The sequence below is a fragment of the Cygnus olor genome, chromosome 20 (genome assembly GCF_009769625.2).
Source record: "Cygnus olor isolate bCygOlo1 chromosome 20, bCygOlo1.pri.v2, whole genome shotgun sequence".
Lineage (NCBI taxonomy): Eukaryota > Metazoa > Chordata > Aves > Anseriformes > Anatidae > Cygnus > Cygnus olor.
Genome location: NC_049188.1, coordinates 721,077 through 743,575, shown reverse-complemented (window position 1 = coordinate 743,575; position 22,499 = coordinate 721,077). Strand labels below are relative to the sequence as shown.

The window sequence follows — 22,499 nt, the reverse complement described above, 5'->3', positions numbered from 1 at the left end:
ATACAGATGTCCCTACCTGGGTTTATGATGGTGGAGTCAATATTTTTTAGAGAAGGATGGAAGTGTGGTCTCGGTTACCTGAGGAGTTTTCTTGGCTTCCACAAATGTGTCCAGAAGCTGGAGTGTTTGGAAAGGAATTTTTTTGTGCTTATGAAAGGCAGTTTTCAAATTTCAAAGTTGAAAGTACTTTTCCTTAGCAAAAAATCACCACCAAGCTGTTCAGAACTGGCTGGGCAGGCAACCATCTGAGCAGCTGGGCTGACTCCATGGCATTTTGTAGGAGATTTTTAGGACTTTAAAGGCAGACCCATCTTGATGTTGTATCTCCCAGCCAGGAGCATGCACTGAGCAGCCTTTGAGCTGTTTGTGTCAGAATTGTTTGCTTACTTAATTTTAAAATGACCACATCCACATAGTCGGAGGGATTGCCACATCATGATGCTCTGAAAGTGTCCTTTGGCACTTGATTTACAACAGCTAAATAACAAGGGGGTCAGTGGCCAGCTGGCCACCAAAGCAGGAAACTGAATGACAACGAGAATAAATAGTGTTTCATGGAGCTGGAGTGTCTGACAGTGCTAGAAGCTGGGAGGACAGATCAGCGTCCAGAATATTAACTATAGAAAGGGTTCTCAGATGGTTGCTCAGCTGTGTGTCAGCAGGGGTGGCAACAGGAGCAAACAGTTTATGAATTCATACCCCCTCCATGCACACATGCATGTACCCTGCAGGAAAAGGAGCATTGTATTGCATGTGCAGATGATGATTTTTGTTGGGGATTGGAGGGATGATTGATACAGTTGTACAGAATTGGCGCCTCTGCAGGTTTCCAAAGAATGAGAAACAGCCATACTTGGACAAATCTCTAGGAGAAGCAGTATTTGGGAAATCCCCAGCCCTGGTAACATAAGTGATTGATGTGACCTGTGAGATTATAGGATTGGTAAGTGAAAAATATTGTCTGGACTGTCAGCCTGCCCACGCTGTGAGGGGTGCTCATGATTAACAGTGTTGTCACTTCGTATGTGCCAGAAGAATGGCAGGCACTTTACAGACATAAGGACTTGATCATGGACTTGGGAAGAAAGCACAGGCCAGAAGAGTGGGAAGGAGGGGCTTTGACACTCTTCATGTCTATGAGATTCAGTAATGAAGGTCACTTCCAGACTATTTTTATGGCATTAGACAAGGATTTGAGTGCTCCTCCAGGAAAAGTGCCACCCCCACTACCCCACAGCAGTTTGTCCAAGTTGACCTCAGTGGTTTCCTGCCAAAAATACCTGTGAACAATAATGACTTGTTAATGATTTATCCCTGTGTTCTCAAGTGCTGCACTGATGCCTAATATAATAGAAACCATCGAAGCAGTGCTCTGCAGGCTTAAAGGTTTAGGCTACAATGGCTTTTTGTCCTTACAGAATGACAGTAACGCAGATTGCGTGAGGAAACCAAGAACTTGGGGTACTAGGCAGTGCAAATGCACATTATTCAATGTAACATAGGGAGGTTTGGTGGGAAAATCAACTGAATTGTGCTGCTGGAGAAATCAGCTGAACTGTAATGAAGAATTGTCCCTTCCAGACATTGCACAGTAGTGAACAGACACATCAGCAGTTCCCACATGGTAACATCAATGCCAGTGAGGCTCAGATGTTTGAAGAGTTTGCTTTCTGCAAAAAGGAGCTGCGGATTCACATTATGTGTGCTGGGTGTGGCGCTGGTAGTAGAGCTATGAGAGCAAGCCGTGTCCTTCCCGGGGAGATGGGCACCCATCACAGGGCAGAAGTATGGAGTCTTATGGCATGGAAGGATGAGATACAACTTTAAAAAAACAGCAACAACAGAAAAAAAAAAACAACGTTCTCTGTGCTTCCAGCATGGCTGTCTAATAAACCCTTAATCAAACATCCTGCCTTGGTGAGGGAGAACAAAACAAGATGAAAAGCAGCAGATACGTACAGAGACAGAATCTGTGATTGCAACAACCACCTCCATTCCACCTCCACTCTTCAAAGCCAGGAAGAAAGGCAAGCAAGCCTAGGAACTGGAGTTTGCATGCGTCAATTCAAGGTGTAGATGTCTGATTGTACACAATGGAGTGCATTTTTTTTTCACCAAGAAGCCATATCAGAAACTCTAGAGAGTGCTAGATCCTCTTTTCCAGTGGTCTTTCTTTGGCAGGAACCAGAGAACCTTTTCTTGTTACAAAACATCAGAAAACAAAGAACTGGCCAGTGCCAGGCTGACAGTTCCTTCCATTAGGTCTTCTAATCCACAGTAATCAGAGATGAGAGAGCCTTCCCTCCTGCAAGCAGGAGGGCTTTTTTCCTTTCAAAACTTTTTTCAGTCCTAACTTCTATGACTCTGGATATCCTCATTGTCCCGACACTCAGCCTGCTTTCAGATCTTTTCCCTCTTCCTTACCTCTATAGGAGATGTGGGTTGGTGAGAGTTGGATTCTCCAGTTGAAGTGATGTTGCAACTAGCCTACTTTCACTCCCTAAAACAAATGATCTGTGGATGGCTCCATTCCCATTTTGCAGACCAAAAAAAGGCTTTTAGAGCTCAGTCAGTCTGTACCATTTCTAACTAACATTTGGTCAAATTATTGTGTGGCCTCCAGTAAAGACAGCAGGTAGGTAATCTTCTATTGGATCACATTCTGTTAAGCAGGGAAGTTATTTATTTCACTTTCTGCCCCATTTGTCCTTGATGCTGTGTATTTACATCTCCATGCTACTCTGAACACTGCAGCAGATGTGGCTGAAAATGGAAATTTCTTCACCTCTTTGGCCTCAGCTTCTTGAGTACTGGGCCAAGAGCTGTGTCATCCTTGTCCCTAAGAACCTCTGTGTGGAGACATGCCCTTTGGTGATGAATGCTGGAGTCTTCAGAGGCTCCCAGCAGGCTGAAACTAAGGGGAAGAATTATGCTTACCTACTTCAAGCTCCTTTGAGCATGTCAGCCAAGCTCTTTGAATGCCTGTGAAATCTTCAGTTGCTGGACTCCCCAGGATGCAGGCTTGGCTACACACAGAGAGGCTGGTAATAGAGTAGTCAAAGGTGTGTCTCGGAGCTAACAGAGATTGCTCTTAGGAGTCTCTTGTGAGGATATCCTCGATGAAAAAAAGCTGTTGACTTAGCTGAAATCCATTGTGGGGTTCATTTGCAGAGGATGTTGTGCAAGAAAATACAAATGGATGAAAAGGAAATGAGACATTTTTGTGAAATCCATCAAGCTGCACCATGCTCTGCATAAATCCCTCCGAACAGTAATTCCCCAAGCTTCCAACCACTGAATGATGGAAAGATACAAGAAGTGGAAGATCACTCTCTGAGTGATATCTATTGGCTGGTGAGAGACAGGTTGTTGGGCTATCTTGACTGGGGTACTGACCTGTGTGCCTGTGCTGAAATTCTCATTTCTACTCAAAATCTGAAGACACCAATAGAATCAATTTTAAAACACTTCAAACTTTTCTGTTTAAACTGGTGTAACCTCGTGCTGCTGTGTGTTGTGTGGACTTAAAAATAGCATGTGCATGTATGTTGGAAGTGAAAGGCTGCAAATGAGCCAGGACTGGGACCCAGATACCCCATCTTTCTTGCCTCCTGTAGCAGCCGATGAGCTCAGCATCCCCAGGAGCCCGGAGCTGCATTCTCTGCATTCCTGTAGCTCCTTAGATGTCAGTGATGTCATCGATAGCAGCCAGGGAAATGCGGATCCCAGAGGGCTTGAACTCATGTCTTAGCAAGTAAGCGTAGGAGGAACCAATTTTTGTAGAGTACTGTACTGTACTAGCAAGTTTTATTGAATCAAATCACAGCAAATGTATTTGAATCTCCATTTCTGTCTCCTGGCAATGCTACAACATCCAACAGGAGATTTACTCCTCTCCTTCACCAGCCACTTTCATTCCTGCTAAAATAAAACAACTGCATCTGAGCAATAAAACAATGCGAAGTCAGTATGAGGTACTATTAAAATCAAGGCGTATATTCCTTTAGCTGTTCTACAGTCTTCGTCATTATGCCTGGAACCCGCTGAAACACAGCGTATTTCAAGCACACAGTTGGCACCATGGGAAGGAAGGCATCAGCCCTTCCAGGAAGGCATCCCTTGGAAACTCCAGCTTTTGTGTCATGGACAGGACCCTGTCAGCCTTCAGGGGAGACCCTTTTGCATTTTTTTGTGGGACAAACATGCCTCATTTCAGGGACATAGTAGCAAATTTTCGTCCTTTTTTTCCCTGACCTTCTCTACCAAGAGCTTTTAGTTGATGGCATACCAGCACTGCTGCAGCCTCCTGGTAGACATGCCATATATCAGTTGATGCTCCTGGTGTAGCTTGCCAGGCTGGAATGAAGCAGAGGTTTTTAAATAATGGACTGTGGATCACTGGTGATACCTTGAAGCCATGGTAGCTCAGTGTGCAAATTATCTACTGAATTGTATTTAATAGCATTTTCCAGCATAAAATTTGTTGGTAAGGGGAACTGATAGTCCATGAGGATGTTTCTATCTAAAAATGGGATATTTTTTTCCTAGTTTATTTAGGAATTTGTCTATGACAGGACCTTCCAAGAGCAACGCATGACCCAGATTAGTTTCTGCTTTCACTGGAGGCAGTGTTGAGCCTCCTCTGGGTTTCAGTGGGTGCAGGACTGGCAGTAGGATGGAGCAGTCATCTGGAGCTGTGGCATTTCCTGCCTCGGAAGCAGTTTGCTGTGTAGCCTCAGTGTTACTTGAATGTGGCTCTGTGTTACTTGGCTGTAATTAGAGCTGCTTGCCAATTCTTGATTTCATCCCTTCATTTCAACTGTATTTCCAGACTTTGTGCAGTTTGCCCCAGAGAGCTGGGACTTGTTTTCTAAACCAAATTTAACCAGACCTTATACCTACACCTGCATTTTTCTAACTACAAATAACAATGGAAGTGATTTTATCTAATCTCCCACCACCTGGTTTGTTCTTGTCCACACTCTTAGGCACGAGGGTGTTGAAAACACTTTTGGCAGGAGTAGCTTTAAGCTGTGTAACTGCCGGCATTAACACAACCACCCAGGCTACACAGATGGAGTGTAAAGAGCAAGGTGCGGACAACAGTGGCCTCGTGCAGGCAGGGCATGGGGAAACCCGGGCAGCCAGGGCTCACCGGCCCTGTGGTGTCCTCTAAGTGAAGCCTGGAAGACCAAACCAATACAGGCAAAGCCCTAGGTGGTGTCCTGCAGGGCAGAGCCTGCCCTGCACAACAAGCAGTGCGCCAGGGCTGTTAGGGACCAGCCAGTGCTGCTGTGTCCCTGCAGAACTCCCCAGGACACCTTGCCAGAGCAGCCCTGTGACTTGCTAGCCTGGGCTTCAGGAGCGAGTGCTGAAGGCCCCTCCTCTCCGCCGGCATTTCAGCGCTGAGCTTTGGAAGGACTCCAGGCGAGCAGTGAAGGGCTCTTTGATAATATCTGACGGGCGGGTAAGAATTTTGGGCAGCGGCCAAGATACACATTGCCTGTAATCGTTAACTCAGTCTGTAAACAGTTCAAACGGCACTGAAGAGGCCGTCAGTTATTACATTAGAAGAAGCCTTTCATCTCCCCGCTCAGAAGCCAGCCGTACAGTGCCGGCCCCTGCTGCGCTGACTGTAGCTGCAGGTCTGTAGGCAGGGCAGGCAGTGCTTGGTCATACAATGAGCTCCGCACTGAATGGCTGACCTTCAAACCTTCGGCGCTGGAGCAATAACTAAATCATTAGTTTCCTTTTGTTCTGCACCTGGCTGAGGCCGTGGAGCCCAGGGATATTCCAGGGGGAGGGGATGGGATTCGGGAATCAGACAACGTTCCCGCCTTCCCCTTCTGGTGCACAGCTCGGGAAGCCTCAGCAGGGGTGTCTCCTGCCCCCCTGCCCACCACATCCCTGCGGCTCTTCCCTGGTGAGCGCAGGCTGGTGACAAAGGCTCGTCTTTCGGTAGTGACCCAGTAAGGCTTCCCTGCACGTTTGCTGGTTTCTCCGGAAGTGGCCACGCTGGTGGTTCAGGCCCACATCAGGGCCCTGCCTTCCCTGAGCAACAGTCGAGGCCACACTGCTGCTGAGCGCCATCTCCAGAAGAGCACTGGAGGATTCCCCAGTCCACGTCAGCCTAGGGAGAACCCCATGGTCTCCTTCCAAGAGTTGTTTGGCCCTCCTGGAGATGTGCGATGCTTCAGAAGAAATTATGGCATAATCTGCCCCAAGGAGAATTTCCGTGTCAGTTTTTGCTCTTCTAGATCTGTTATCTCCTTTCTAGAAGAGCAAGAATGCTCTTTCTGGCATCCACTTTCAAGGCTTTAACTTTGAAACCCACTTTAGGAACTTGCTGGTGAGGAAGCAATATTTTCACAGTGAGGGTGACAAGAACAGGCTGCCCAGGGGGGTTGTGGAGTCTCCTTCTCTGGAGATATTCAAAACCCGCCTGGACGCGTTCCTGTGTGACATGATTTTGGTGTTCCTGCTTCTGCAGGGGGATTGGACTAGGTGATCTTTCAAGGTCCCTTCGAATCCCTAACATTCTGTGATTCTGTGATTCCGATCTGGGTGGTAAAGAGATCTGGGTTTGGGTGAGTGTTTGCATCTGGCCCATTACTGCAGAGTTGTTTTGGGGATCAGAGCTCTCTTCTGTAAAGGTGCTTGATATATCCACTGTGGAAGACTTCCTGGATCTCTGCCACCCCTAAGCTGGACCTGAGGGACCAGACAGCTTTGTGCTGTGACAGCACAGATTTGCACTTGGAGTGGCAGGAAGGATGCCAGTGCTGTCCGCACAGTTGAGGTCTTGCCTGTTGATGAGGGCAAGATTTCTTGCTCAGGGGCAAGTATTGTAGAACAGCTTTATCCTCCAGGCTCTGAAAGGGGTCAGCACAGTGCAGAAGACCATTGTGTAAGAGGGCCTTGGAGTATGGAGATTGCTGGTGGCATTTTCCCCCAGAATGGAGAACAAGCTGAGCTCTCTAAGGTATATGGGGCAGGCAGGTAAGCATGGGTTGGGTGCAGTTCACTTGGTCTTGACTCTCAGGCTGTCTGCTGCGTGCTTGGAGGCAGCAGGAGCATGAGCTGTTCTCCCGTGACGTGGGCCAGCTTGCCTTTACTTTCATTTAGCGGCGTGAGTCAGGGCTGACCAGAGAACCTCCCTTTACCTTTGATATTCCAAAGGGGATGTGTGGAGCAGAGAGAGAGGGAGTTTAACCAGACATCTTGAAACATGACATGATGAAACTTTTCCAAAAATTCCCCTGCTGGCTCATATTATCATCGTGGTGGCCACGCTAGAGCAAGCGACACTTGCTTCCCCTATGTCAGACCTCTCTGTAGGAGAGCAAACTCCAGCAGAGCTGGCAGCAGGACAGTGAGGTGTGTAGTGAGAGTTTTCTCCAATATCATGGCCATGCTTGTGCAATTAAACGGAAAAGATCCAGGCTTTGTGACTCACCTAAAACATCTAATCCTGAGTATGGGATAGTCAAATAAATGTCCCTGTTGGGGTTCAGCACTTCTCTTTGTTGCTCACCAGCTTTGTAATGAGAAGGGGAAGGAGATGCAGTCATTGATTAGGGGCTGATTTATGGTACCAAATTCTCGGGCACTGATGAATCGTTATACAGGCCAAAGCTCATGAGCACACGTAAGGGAACACGCAGGAGTATCGCACTGGCAGCAAGTAGGTCCTTTGTCTCCTCTCCCACCTCTTGCCACTCCTTCAGGGGACTACGATGCTTGTCTGAGCTATTCGCATGTTGAGGTAGGACCTGAGTCTCTCTAAGAATAATGTGTTTGTTATCAGTGTATGTGTTTGTCTGTGACTCACATGTGGGTAAGGTGTGTTTGCTTTTATAACAGGTCTTGAAACTTTATGCGGGGAAATTAAAAAGCCCCATATCCTGATGGCTAGGCTTCATGCCCGGGAGTCATGGAAGCTGCAATTTTTCCTCAGGCCCCTTGAAATACTCTGCCATGCTCTTCGTTTTCAAACCAGCCATCTCCATTTTCTTTTTCTTAGGTTCACTTCATCTCCCTGCCTCATCCTTTCTCATTTATGTACATCTTTCCAGCAGCATCTCACAGCTACTCCACTGTAGCTGTGTGCCAGCCTCCTGGAAGCACCCTTGATACCAGCCTTTTTGTAGCATTCCCTCTTTCCTGTGACTGTGCCTGCAAGTAGAGTGACAACTACAAATTGGAGTGATCTTTGTGTAAGAGGGGCTTTCTGCTGAGCTGATATAGCAGAAGGGTTCAGATAAATTGGGAAGAGCCTCTCTTGTACAGGGACAAACGTGTTCGTGCAGTATGAGCGCTGGAGGAGACTGGGCAGGAGGCTCTGATGACTGGGGCTGTCCCGGCAGGGCAGTGTAGTTGGTAGCAGCATTCGCTGGGTTTGCCCAGTGCCACCAGAGCACAGCACTGCCAGGCATCGCAGACTGAGCCTGCTAAGGGCTCTCAGTATCTCAGTGATGCAGCATATAACTGAGAAGACCAGGGAAGTGCATGTGCCGTGTTCCACTCCTGCCATGCAGAGGTCCCAGGTTTCCCTGGTGTCAGCATTTGTGACGGTGTTTGTGCACTGACACTTGTTGGAGATGTGCCATGCAGTTGCACACTCAGCTTCCAGAGCTAGTACATCTCCCTTGCTCCTTCCTGTGGCAATGCTATCACAGGATCCTGGTCTCCATCTCCTGGTAGACCTCAGCAAAAGATCTTGCCCAATAATTCTCACAAGGAGGTCAGTTCTAGCAGCAAAGACGGAAGGTAGTAGAGCAGTTCCACTTGCTCTTTTGAAACCTATGAAGGAATATAACCTTTGAAGAAATATCATTTATTTAGCTTAGAACCTCACTGACAGACATGGATAAGGACTAACCAATGTAGGCCCTGATATCCACAAATACAGAAACGTCTGTATTCAGCCCTCACAATCTCATGCTCTGTGACACCCAGAACAGCTGGGTGAAGCAAGTAGGTCACTGGGGAGGAGGTATCTCCAAATGATAAGCAGAGGTGGCACAACAGTGCCTAAGATGCTGCGTACCCTCAAGAGGCCGCCATTGGCCATGCTTTAGGCTCCTCGCTTATCTCCTTGCTGTTGCCAGGCTCCCTTCTGTTTTGTTGTGCAGCTCCCTTGCAAGGGAGCCTTTCCAGCACAGCACTTCCATTTGCTGTACCCTGCTGCACCAGCAGCACGTGCTAAATGCTCTCAGCATGAGCTGCAGCAGTGCAAGGGCTTGCCGACCTGAAAAAGTCAGCGCGTGCTTCTCCAGGCCTTGCACGCCTGAGTATGCCCCCAAAGTCGTGTGCAGGAGTAAAAGGGATGAAGCCGACAGTGTGAGCAACGGCAGAGAGCTGGTGCTGGGTCAAAGCCAGGAATCACAAAGCTGCTTCCATAGGCGAGGCAGCAGCGGGCACTGCCAGTGTTCAGCAGGAACCTGTGGGGTGGAGGAAGCGCTCCAAGCTCTCTGGCACTGGCCAAAAATCTCACCTTTAATACATTATTTGCTTTCTAGCCCAAATATCTGTGGCAAAGGTTCCCCCGCACCTCCCACGGCGCTGTCCTGAAGTGGGGGCTCTTGCCTGGGGAGGAGGGTGGTGGGCAGTGCCGAGGTGGGAGGGTGCTGGGCACATTTTGAGGGCACTCAAGGGGCCGGGCTGAAAGTAGTGGGAAGGTGCGCAGCCCCTGCCTGCAAGGATGGATTTGAGGCCAAAGGCTTCGCTTCTGAACACCTAGCACCAATTAAGAACAGCTCAGGGAGACTGGCCTGAAAAAGAGAGGGGTGAGAACATGATGTATAACAAGTCCCTACCCAAGTCCCACTGAAGGTTCACTGTGCATGGTGTCCTGCTTCTGATGGTAGTTGCTATCAAACGTGGGGAAAACATGGAGGGAAAGGGCATCTACCGAGTGATGCTCCTTTGCATCGCCCCAGCTTTGGGCAGGCTGTGCTCAGTGTGGCCCAAGCCAGGGCTTACATCTGTCTCTTTGCGTAAAACAGCCCTTCGTGGCTTCCTGTTCCATGGATTTGTCTAATTGGTTTTTAACGCATACTTCTGGCATTCCCAACATCCTGTGAGAATGAGTCCTGCCATTTGACTGTACTGCAAGTCAACTCCACTTCTGTTTGTTTGCAAATTCCTACCTGATAATTTCATTTGATGGCCCTAGTTCTTTTGTTTGAGAAATAGTAAATAATCATGCTCAGCTTCCTTTCTCCATATTTTTCATGATTTTATGTAGCTCTAACATATCCCACCTCTACAAAGCTAAAGAATTCTTGTTTGTTTAATCTCTTCTTCTACACAAATAGTCCCTTCTGTTTAATATGAAGTGAGCAGAACTTCTTGTAATATCGAAGTTGTTGACATACTGCAGCTTTATCTAGTAGATGTGCTCTTTCTAAGTCTTTTACAGTAATGCTTAATAGTCTATTTGAATTTTGACTGCTTTGAGTGATTCAACAACTGCTTCTATAAAACTCCTCACAATTACTCTAAGAACTTTCTGTGTGTTAAAAGCTAACCTAGAGCTCATCTTTGCATAAAATAGCTGTTTGGTTATTTATTTGTTTATTAAACATTTTATCATTGCATCACTCAGTATCATGAGATCCCTTTATAGCCAGTTTTAATATTTACCAACTTTAATATTTATGTGTTATTGAGAAATTCAGCCACTTTACCATTCCTCTCATTTTCCAAACCCTTTGTGAAAACATTCGGACCGTACAGTGTACTGCTGGGGCTGTACTGCTAAGTTCGCTCCATTGTAAAGAATGGTCTGCTTTTCTCTCTTTTAGTTAGTACTGCGTAATATTCTGGCATCTTTCATAGCTTTGTCCTTGTAAAGAAAAGAAAAGGAGATACCAGTGTACAATATTAGCTGAACTACCTTTCGTCTCTTACTTGGTGGTTGCTTCAAGGAACCCCATAGGTCTGTGGAGCCTGACTTTCTTTTTCCAAAAGCGCTGTTGGTTCTTTTCCTTCTCTTCATTCTGCTGTTTTCTACCGGTTTGTTTGGCGGGGAAGGCAGTATTATTGATCTGCTATTCCCTGGATCGCCTTCAAGTTCTTCAAGTTCAGCTTTGTATGTGCTGCTTTCCATTTTTCTGGTACTGTGATCAATTTAGTGATCAGTTGTGTGCTGCTGTTAACAGTTCACCAGTTCAGCTCATGGTTTTTATTAGAGCCCTTTGATGAATACTGTTCTCTTCCATGCCTCTTATTGGTTGGTTATAAGATTTTTACTGACACTTCAAATCAAATCAATCCTTTTGACTTATCCCTTATGAAGATCGTATATGAAATATTCCCTTAAAGAGGAAACCAAGGCAAGTAATTCCTCTGGCTTTGCTGTTCGGGACTGCTTCTCCAGCCTCGTCCCCACATTCTCTGCTGTGAATAGATGTGTTTAAATGGTTCTCAGAAAAGGACAGCAAATAATGTCTTTTCCATGGGCATAGTTGATTAAGTGTGAATTAACAATCTTGAACTGCAGCAGGAACGATTCAGATAAAGCATTAGAAAATACTTTACCGTGCAGATGAGAATGCAGCCCTGGATGGGACTGCCTGGGATGGGTGAGTAGTCTCCATTTTTGGAGGTCTTGAAAACAGGTTAAGCGAGTGTCTCTGAGGAATGTTTTAGGTCTGGCTGATCCTGCCTTAGGGCAGAAAAGTGGGCTAGATTACCTCTGAGGGTCGTCTTTTTTTCTGCTGTTTTATAAATGAAGCCCTCTATGAGCATCTAGCATGCCTCAGTGCCTGCCTTTCTGCAGGGCATTTCCACGGGCAGGGCCCTGTCTCAGCAGCCTCCGCACCAGCAGCGCCAAGCCCCAGCGTATGAGCGCTGCTGACGTGGTGGGACGGACGGGCTGGTGTGCGGGTAACGGGTCATGGGAGAGAGCAGGGAAGGCTGTGAGGGTAAGTTAGAACGAAAAGTTCGGTATTCAAAGGGCAGTGGTGTGGTGGCAAAGATAGGAAAGAAGGAGATGCCATAGGGTAAGGAAATGGGAAAAAAGTGGCAGAAAGCACATACACATGCGGAGGATCTCCGCATCCTGTTGCGCAGGCAGCAAGCGGGATGTGGTGACAAGGAGAAATGGAGTGACAGAGCCGGGGGGTTGACAGGCCTGACTCTGCCCTGCCTCTCTAGGTCTGAGAGGCTTTCTGTAAGGAACAATGACTTCTTGGTTGTGGCAGTGGGTGCCACAGACATCCCCAGGCTGGGAGAGTGCCCAGGACGTGGGACCCCTGCCTGGAGAAGCCCGTCTGTCAGTCCTGCAGTCAGTGAGCCCCTCTGCAGCCACCCGTGCATGGGCCTGCATCAGAGGGGATGAGGGATGCTGACTGCAGCCCAGTGAGTGGCAAGGGCCAGCAGCTGGGGCGTGAGTCCTGTCTGCATCACGGAATCTCATAATATTTGGTTTGCTGTTTGATCCTTAGATTATTTTTAGAGTGTGCTCGTCCTCTGAGCGCAACGTGCAGCCATGATCACTCACTCCAAATGCAATGGTCAGGGGCAGTGGTCTGGAGTGAGGACGAGTGGGGCATGTTGCTTGGGTGGATGAGATGTGAAGAATCCCTCCTGACTGCCTCCCGTTCGTCTTTTACAGAATGCTGAGGAAGGCACCCGGACTCTCTGCCTCCAGAGGTGCCTGGTTAGGGACTCATTACAGAATAATGAGGGAGCCACTAGTCTGCCCCAGCTCCATGGGGCGGGGGGCAGTGACCCCTGCATGTTTGTGGCTCCCCTGGCCGTCTCAGTTTACCCCTGCTGCCTACTGTGCCCTATGTGGTTACAGTTGTGTCCCTGGCAGGAATGCACAAAACAAAGGACTCTTGCTTGGCAAGAGGGATCAGGTGTCCCAGAAGGAAAGAGGAAAACACCACAGTGGCCAGTCTTAACAGAAAATCAAACGGAAGGTTTTGGTGCGTTCATCAGCAGCTCTTCCCCCAATTTACCACCTGGCTCCAGGACTTCGTATATGCTACCCAAGATCATTTGGGATGCAGAAACATGGATGAGCACTTGTTGCACTTATTCCCAGTGTTTATCATTAATGTTGTGATCAGGCCCAGCAGTCCTTGTCACAGAGACACTGCTCTGTGCTCTGCACACAGGAATAGCCCTTACTCCATAGAGATTCCTGCCCCAAGAACATCACGGCACCCAGCAAGCCATTCCCACCAAGGGTCAAACACAATTCCAAGCAGTTCTGGAAGGTGGGACTTCTTCCCAAACCAGCCAGCTGCAGTTGGAGATGTCCTCTGCCCCTACCTACCCCACAAGTCTCACCAGCATCACACCCCACCACTAATGAGCCCCTCTAAAGCCTCTTGCCGCTGCAGAACTGGTGTCTCAGGGCGCTCCAGCAGCTTAGGCTCCTTGGAGCTCCAGGAGCAACCTGGTGAAGGCTTGATAAAGCCATCGGGAGGGTTATCTCTGAATTATTAGAAGTATTACAAGACACGCTCTTTGCATTTCCTGTTTTGTGTTTTTCCGTGCTTATTAAATGATATATTAACCAACAGCCAGAGAACTCCCAGTCAAGCAAACAGAATATAAAGGTAATGACATTGGTTGGTAAAGCCAGTGGGGACTGCAAACACTTAAAAGCTGTGTTCGTCTGCGTGTGAGCAACACCTGCCAGTGCTCGAACAAAGTGCGGGGTTATTTGGGAGACTCTCCTGAGCGCTCCCAAGTCATAACAGATTTCATTGCTTCCCTGGAAACCCCACGCTCTGAATTCTGCAGTAAGTGGTGCTTGGCACAGTTATGCTCTCTAGAACATCTTAAAGGCTGATTTTAAGTCTGAATTATATAGCATTCTGACATTTTTCATCTAATATATGGATTAGAAAGAAAGACCCCAAGAGAAAGACGAATGAGGGAGTGCCCGTCATAGGCACAAGGTTGTTAACCAGGTGCCGTGTTATCCTGTGCTGGATTTCAAAGTGTAACAGGTTATGTCACAGCACACACTGATGGTGCCATCCCTTACACCTGGGTGTTCGAGCTCCCGAAGGTTAGCTGAGAGTCCTGGGTTTGGGTTTTTCTGTCTTTCTGCCTGCCTCCAAACCTACTCCCTGTTTTTGTGGGTTTTTGTTTGTTTGTTTGTTTTAAGTCCTCACCATCTTAACTTGCTTTCATGGTTTGACCAGACCCATTCTTGTTTCTTAGCACCTGTTTTTGGAGTGTCAGGGCACCTGCGCTTTCAGCAGGGTACCAGCTTGTGTGATGAAGCCCTCTTCTTCAGGGACACAACCCTGCGGTGATCTCCGCGGGTCCCCCCTGGAAGCTCCCCTTCAATGTGAGGGGCAGGATCCGGCCGAGGGACCCACCCAGTGGCAGCAGCTCCAGCCTCAGCCCTGACAGAGCCAGGCAGGTGCCAACGGGTGCCAACGGGTGCCAAGGGGCACCCCGGGGCCCAGCAGGGTCAGCTCGGAGCTGGGTTTTGGCTGGAGCCAGGGGATGCGGGGCACAGCGCGGCGCGCCAGACCAGCCCCAGCCCTACGTACCATCCCAGCAGGTTCCCTGCCCTCCAGCTCAGAGCGCCGTCTCCCCACACCCTGCAGGCTCAGCGAGCACATTTTGCATTTCCAAGTGAACGGAGGTGCCGCCGGTCTCCTCCAGCTTTTGATGTGTCCCATGCAGGTGGCTGTATCTGGGCTAATTGTCTATGCACCTTTATTGTCAGCAGCAAGATATGGGCACTGCGCAGCTCCTGAGTCGCGCTGCCTTGAAGGACCTGTTCCTGCTGATGAGGTGTCTGGGAGACCCGCTTGTTTGCCAAATGGCACCATCAGCGTGTCTGAAGCTAGGGGAAATGAGCCCCGTTCTCCCACTCTCTGCAGCCAGATCTGCAATCGGAACTGTCAGAGAGCAGGAAATGGCTTCCCCCCGCCCCTGTTTTAAGCCTGTCAAGTCAGCAGCCTTTCTGCACAGCACAGGAACGTTGCTGCAGAATTACTTGCAGAGTAGGACATGCTGCTGGATGGACACTCAGGTACAATGCCTGCCCTAATCCTGCTGTTTTATAATGCTGAGCTTTCTTGCTCATTTCCTGCATTTCCACACACTGATGCATTAATAAAAGCTGCCCAACACCCTTAGTAGTTGTACTTTTTTCTGTAATGTAACCTCTGTGTGCTTTATGCAGCATAATTTAGTCACAGAGGAGGATGCCAGCCAGCTTTTCTAGGAAAAGCTGGGAAGGTTCATGCAAAATGACAGGACTTCCCGGAGGGAGCCAAGAACCAAATTGCAGTTTCCTTCGGCCTCCCGTCATTTAGCACAAGACTGTCTTCCCTCTACTGCCAGACTGAAAAATCAGAAGCAATCACACACTTCACAGGCAGGGACCGGTGTGGCGCTCAGCCCCTTGCAGGACTTCACCTTGCCCTCACGTCCCTGTGATAGTCTGGGGCAGGCCATGGCCCCTGCTGCAGGATGCTCCGCAGAGGTGTGCACCTAGGCATGGTGCCCCAACCCCATCCCACACGGACGTCCCCTGGTGGCTGTGAGCTCTGCTCCCCGCTGCCATCAGTTTGGCACAAGGTGGTGAATACTTTTCCAGGACTCACAGGGATGTGGTTACTGGGATCTTATCTTCTCCCCTCTCGTTCGTGGTATTTCTCTGCTGCTACCTCCTCTGAGTTTTTCAACCCTTCCTTTGGCTTCCTCTCTACAAATTCATCATAAAGTTGTTGAGTCTGGTGGCAGAGGAACAAGAACTGCTGGTTCTTTGAGGGCACCAGGAGTTTGCTTTTCTTGTAAGCTGGGGAGCTGTGCATTGTGTTGCTGCTGCCTACGAGCAAGCTGGCTGTGGGAAGTGGGTCCTGCGCCTTGGGGCCCCAGCAGCCCCGCAGCAGCTGGGCCAGCACTGTCCGCATGCCCCAGCCCAGAATCCAAGGCCTGTGGTCTCACAGGCTGCTCTGGCTTTGACTATGTCACTGGGACAAAGCCAGACCTGTGTGCAGCCCGTGGTAGATACTCCACCTCTCTCTGGGATGTTTCCCTGGTGGACCAAAACTTTGGTTTGCTTCTTGTGGCATTCAAAGCCTCACTGACACTCAGACAGGGCCACAGGGTGTTGCAGAGGGTAATGCCCACTGCAGGGGTCCCAGAGGTGTCTCCTACACATTCTTGGCAGGTCCTTGAGGCACAGAGTTTGCAGTGAGCTCAAGCCACCCAATGCAGTGCTGAGCCCCAGGATCTGAGTTTCCTTTGCTTTTGTCCTGCAGTCCCACCCGCTGTCCCTGTGCAACACCAGTGAGGATGAGCACACGGAGTCGGGATTCATCACCATTGTCAAGCTTGAGCAGCCAGATCGGGATCCCAACCCGTGCCTGTCGCTGGCTAACAAGGTATGTGCAAAAAAGCCCTGAATGGCACCAAGCTGGGAGATGAAACCTGTGATGCACAACAGAGTAAGAGCTGGAGGAGGCAGCAGGGCAGGAAAGAACTGCTGGAGGGTGGAGAAACGAACAAGAATAGAGCAGGGACTTTGGCAGAAAGGATCCTCTGGGAGAGACGCTGTGCCAACCTTCCCTAATACCCATTCCTCCTTACTTTTTGTACTGCCTGGCTTTGTAAAAGGCAGTTTTCCCTAAAAGTTTTCCCTAACCTGACTGCTCTGGGACAACTCAGACCTTACCTCAGCATCCCGTACGCTTTACTGCCTGGCAGCCCTGAGCCTCCCATTGCTTGCTGGCCTGTTGGAGGGATTCATGTTTTCTGGTGTCCTCTGCTGTGGGAACCATGGACACAGAAAATGTCTTCTGTCTTTAAAAGTTATATTGCATTACTTCACTAGATGAGGCACATGAAGGATCAACACTGAGCAATTCAGAAAAATGCAAAACAGACAAACTAGAAACAGAAAGTGACTCTTTAACAGTGCGGGCCACCATCCACCTTTTAAAGGGATGGGAGATCCCATAGGTCTTCAGATCAGGTCTTCTGCAAGAGAGGTGCCTCAGTGAAATGGCAGTTACTGTGTCAGAAGTTGAGGTCACTGGTACAATTCTCTGGTAATAAGGAAGTCAGGTGAGAACGAGGGTCATTTTGAGCCTTAAAATCTTTGTGTCTCTGATAAAGTTGAGTGGATAAAGCTAACATTAGCTTTTTTCTTCAGTGGTTCAGTCTATGTCCTTTTATTATCTCTGTAGAATATGTTGTATTATTATCCACAAGCACTGTACAAACACAAAGAGTCTTGTTTAGCTCTTCTTTACTTTGTCTGGATTGCATTCAGGTGATGTAGCCTCTGTTGTCTGCTTTCTGCTGGTGGTGACATTGTGCTGGGAACAGGGTCCTTTCCTGTCCTCCCTGCAGCTCGGCTGAAGAGGGCAGTTAAAATTAGTACCAAGCAGCCCTTCCTGCACAGCAGATTTTTTAACAGAGGCTGTGGTGACAAAAGCAAGGAGGTGTGATGCTGTGACAACCGCTGTGATGGATTTGCCAGCTCAGGGCTGCTTCCTCACAGCTGTATGGGCAGCCAGACGGCAGTGCCCACCCCTTTCTGGAGTGGATGGAAGCCTGAGTTTGATTTGCTGCTGCTCTGGAGCTGATGCCAGCTGTCAGCACAAGCCAGCACTTTGTGTGCAGGAGTTATTGACCTACTGTCAGTTATCCTGCATCTGGAAAATGGCCTGGTCACACCTGAAGGTGCTAATGATGCATGAGGAAGGTAGGAGAAAGAGCACACCCACGGGCTTCCAGTGCAGCCTGTGATACACATGAGAGCAAGGACTCTGCAAGTGCTTTAGGGAGCGCAGTGGGGTACTACAACTGTCCCGTGCCCATCCAGCTGTGAACATCGTGTTACAACAGTTCCATGCCACCACATCTCGTGTGGGCATCGCTGTGGGCAGCGATGCCAGGTTTGGCCAGTGCAGGTACTGTGGAGGAGATTGAACAGGAAGGGAAGAGCAACTTCAAAGATTCATATTTCATATAAGAACATAAAAGGAGAAGACTTAAAACTGTTTTTCTAGTTTTGTCCCTAACCTCTCCTGCCTCAGTCTCTGATCACAGCACTGCAAGTACCAGTGTATTACTGAGCCTGGGGATCAGCTGAGGAAGATCAGCACAGGGAGGACAAGATATGCTCCATTGCTGCATCCTCACTAGCCCTGACCTTCTACAGCACTTCTAACCCCGCAAGGCAAATAAAACCCTCAATTCATTGCCATGCATGTGGCTTGATAGAGTGACTTTGATAGAAGCTTGTTAGATGGCCTTTAGCCATCATTGCTTTATTACCAGAGCTGAATCCACACCTGGGTTTTGAGATCCCGCCGAATATGATGTCGGTCACCATCCTGCCTGCAGGCACTCCTGCTGCAAGATCTCACCTGGGGATGCTCACAGCTCTCTCCCCCACGTAGGACTAGTTTAGCCATGAAATACAGACAGATGCTCCTTCAGACAGCCACATCCCTGGGCCCTCCTTTTGCCTTGCACCCTGGCTCCTCTACCCCCTGCAACTGCTGTCCATCAGGGTCCAGCTGCTTCTCCATCCTCTTGAAGCTTCTGCCAAACTCCTGCCCTCCAGCATCACACAGGTCTCTGTCCTAAAGGCTTTGGACAATGCTTCTCCTTGAGAGCAGGTGGGCAGCTGTAGGATGTGGCTGGTGCATGCTGGGGCAGGAGCCTTGCTTCCTTGGCATATGTTTCCTGTGGCCAAACTCTGCATGTTGAATTGCAGTGCTATATCAATGGTGATAAAAATAGCCATGTGCAAAGTGTTATCATAACCTCTCCTGCAGCTGTCACACAGCCAAGCAGTGCACAGACAGCACTTTCAAGCCCAGCATAAGAATGACTCCAGCAGCCGCCTGATGCACTTTCCGCTTCTCTTCTCTGAGATTCTAGTGCTAGTTCAGCACCCAAAGCTAAAATTGGTAGGGAATGTGTCTGGTCTGCCTGGGGAGAGGTGGCCATGGAGGACGCCTCTGGAGTCAATTCAAAGTGATTTACTTCTCTTTCTGCTGCATCATTTGCAATTCTTCAGTATATTTTTTCCCAATTGAAACATCGATTGCTAGTCTGGTTGACAGACTGCTGAAATCTCCTAAATCACCGTGCAAATGCGTATCTACACTGAAAGTGTTTCAGTCCTCAGAGAGCAAGGGTAGCTATGCCGTGTGGCTGAAGAGATCTGACACAGAGACAGCAAGCACTCAGAAAATGCTTGCAGCAAGCAGGTTGTGAATAGCAGGTTGTGTTCTTTGCAACAGGAGTCTGTAAGATGTTGTGAAGAATCGCTTGTCCAGTCTCAGTTGTTCGTTTTCCCATCGTCAGTGTCTTTGGCAGGATAAAATCTTTGTAGAGCTCTTCATTGTTGATCAAAGCTTGACTGGCTCCCATGGGTGGAAGTTACTACTTGAAAGTCCTGTTTGTTCCTTGGTGCTGGCAAACGCTGAGGTTCCTTTGATCCCAGGCAGGACCCCAGTCTCTGATTCCTGCCCTGAGCCTCTAATGCCACTTTTCCATCTTTCCTATCTGTTCTGCCAAACCCAGGAGTGTCCAATCCCATCAATGACTCAGAGCCTTCAGCCCTACCTCCTGGAGTTCCCCAGTCTTCCCCACCACCTGCACCTCCATTGCCATCACCGTCCCTGTCCTTGTCCCCCAAAACAGCACCTGACCCTCACCCCCAGCTCCTCCCTGCTGAGCACGGAGGCTGCTGCTCACCCTGTCGTTCCCAGCGCACCCCGTTTGATATTGCAGCTGGGAAGCTGCAGCACTGACCTCTGCCCCCTGAGCTGGAGTTTGGCAATGCAGCGGGCAAACTGCTGCAGCAGCTACAGCAGATCCCTGTTTGCACAGGCGCTCGGGACACACAAATCAGAGCGCTCCGCATGAGTAACAGCAGCCCAGCCCTGCACTTTGTTCACGTTCCTGTCTCCCTTTCACAAGAGGCTGCCTCTGCTTGCCTAGAGGGCTCGAAGGGCTTGGTGGGAGAACGTGGGTGACCCCATGAGGTCCTTTGGTGTGCTTTGACCTCACAAGGATGGTATTTACACTCACTTGGGTGGGCCTCAAAGCTGTCCTCATCAGACTGCTGCAATGATGAGGTGGGCTGTGAAGAGTACAGCAGGGTTGATCCCACTCCAAATCCTAGACCTGCAGCCCAGGGATCACCTGAACCTCTCCCTGATGAATGTGGGGACTGGGGATCAGAGAGAGCAATGTGTATGAGAGTTGGTCCCATAGACAGCCCCCAGCTGGTGCAGCCGCAGTGGGAGCTGGGGACCTGTGGCGGTCCCCACTGTCCTGGGACAGGAGGCTTGCCTAGCAGTGAGCGGTGCTAATGGGGCAGCAGATCTCCCCAGCAACCCAGCTCTGAAGCAAAGGGGCCCATGGCACAGAAATGCAGGGGATTTGGTGTCTAGGTTTATGGGTTGCTGTGACTGCAAGCACACCAACAAATTTGTGTCTGAAACTCTGTGGAGAAACCCTCCATGAGCGGTAGAGCTGTAGCAGGAGCAGACACTGGTTTCACTGCAGCTCAACACAAGTACAGAAATGAGGGTGTAAGCTATTTTGTCAGTCTAAGCAGCAGGTGTTTCTTTCTCCTGTGAAGAGCCAGGGAGGCAAATGCATATCCAAATGGTAGATGTTAATATAGATGTAAAATATAAAATGTCTACTCAAGCTTCTGTTCTTTTGGACAGGCAAAGCTGGCAGGGGAACGTGGAGCCCGTGCTATCCTTTTTGACATTACTGATGATGAAAGCGCTGCTGATCAGGTACAGACCCCACTGATATTACCAAATAAATTGCAGTGCCCCTGTCGCATCCCTAAATGTGCACAGGTCAGGACCTACCAGCCACCAACGTGCAGTGGGAGGTCCCAAGAAGATAATGCAGGTTGGATTTGAGTGTTAACTCTTACACAGCTTGTCCATACTCATGGACAGTGCTTTTCTCTTTTGCTCATCCCTTGGTGAGCCTCTGGATCAGCAGGCAGAACAAGCAAGGCAGCGGCTTGTGAACAGCACCTTGCTGCTCTTAAATAACATCGTCTGGTCAATTGAATGTTTCTGCCAGGAGCTGGACGCTTCCTTGTGGGAAGTCACAGATTAACAGAGCCCACCTGGTAGGGACAGCCCTGTTGTTATCTAGAGGAAAGGTGATTTCTCAAGTTTTCAAGCAAAAGTCCTGGCCACCCTGGTATGCTGTTTGTGATACTCCTGCTACAAGTTAGGCACTGGCCTATAGACCTCCAGAGGTACCTTCCACCACCATTGCTCATCTCTGGAGGGGGCTAGGTTCCTCGCTGGAATAGCCAAGGTATAGTGGAAAACATCCAGCCCTAGATAAGAGGACAGATAGGAGAGCTGGTTCCTGAGATTAGCAAAACTCTGGTTTGATTCCTGGTCACTGGATCCATCCCTTGTGGTTTTTTCATGCACTTAATTTCTAATGCCAGAGAAATGTGGCAGCGGGTGAAGGCTCATGAGGCAATGCTGAGGTTGCTCAGTATGCATATGGGAAGTGGTTAGTGGGTCAGGTGGCCACCCCAGTTCAGGTCAACGTGGAGGAGAGAACACACGGACTTGCTGAGCCTGCTTGTGCGAGGCTGCCTAGACTATATGTCTATGGTGGAAAAATGTAGGTATGATCAGAAACAGTGTCCTGCAGATCACAGAGGGAGGAGAGGGGAGACTCTGATGTGTCTCACAGGAAAAGTAGGTGAAGTATTTCTGCAGCAAAGGCAGCACTCAGTGGTGGTGTTGGCAGCTGCCACATGGGAGAGGAGAGACCAAGGACTTTTGCAGTGGGGCTTCAAAGAGGAGCACAAACAACACTGAACAAAGTGTCCAGTTGTGCATGAGGAGGAGACACCATTGAAGGAAATGATGAAAGCTGTTCTGAAGAGTTGGTGAAAGATTCCATCTGATTCCATCACAGAGGGATAGTACAATCCGGGGGAGCAGTCTTAGTCTCTGAAGTGTTTTCAGGATGCATTGGGAGGAACCAGATGTGCCTGGAGAGCTGGGGTAGTCCTTGTTTCAGGCTGTTCTGGACCATCTCTCACCATGTTTGTTTCTTTACAGCTGAGAAAGCCCAGAGGGCTGAGTCAGCCTGTGGTTCTGATCAGGGGCCATGATGCTGAGCTGCTCATGGGTGTCGTGAACAAGAACAGAGAGGCCCATGTGAAGATAGAGGTCAAGGAGCCACCAGCTTGGGTGAGACACACACCATTCCACTGCCTTCTGTATCCTCCCTCCCAAGGACTTTTCTAAAGCTGCTGAGCTTCCCTCCCCATGGACAGAGATAACAGCCCTTTGCAGGAGCTCTGCAGAGCCATTCTGCTTATCTGCATCATTCAGATGCTTTGCTGCAAATAAATGCTCAGAAGCTCTTTCAGCTTATTTAGTTCCTTTTGCTTAAAGATCATGAGTGAGGTGAGAGGATTTCGTATCTCTTTATATGAGACTGAGCCTTGATTTTCTGATCTTGTGCTACCTTAGACC

General features: G+C 49.1%; 1 protein-coding gene across 1 annotated transcript in view; it reads left to right on the top strand.

Moving 5' to 3' along the window:
• The window catches only part of RNF43 (ring finger protein 43), a 62,069-nt gene that overhangs the window by 25,501 nt on the left and 14,069 nt on the right, over positions 1-22,499 (top strand). The window contains exons 2-4 of the mRNA XM_040532524.1: positions 16,254-16,376; positions 20,694-20,768; positions 22,080-22,211. Of these exons, the coding sequence (XP_040388458.1) occupies positions 16,254-16,376; positions 20,694-20,768; positions 22,080-22,211 (330 nt within the window). The remainder of the gene's footprint in view (positions 1-16,253; positions 16,377-20,693; positions 20,769-22,079; positions 22,212-22,499) is intronic.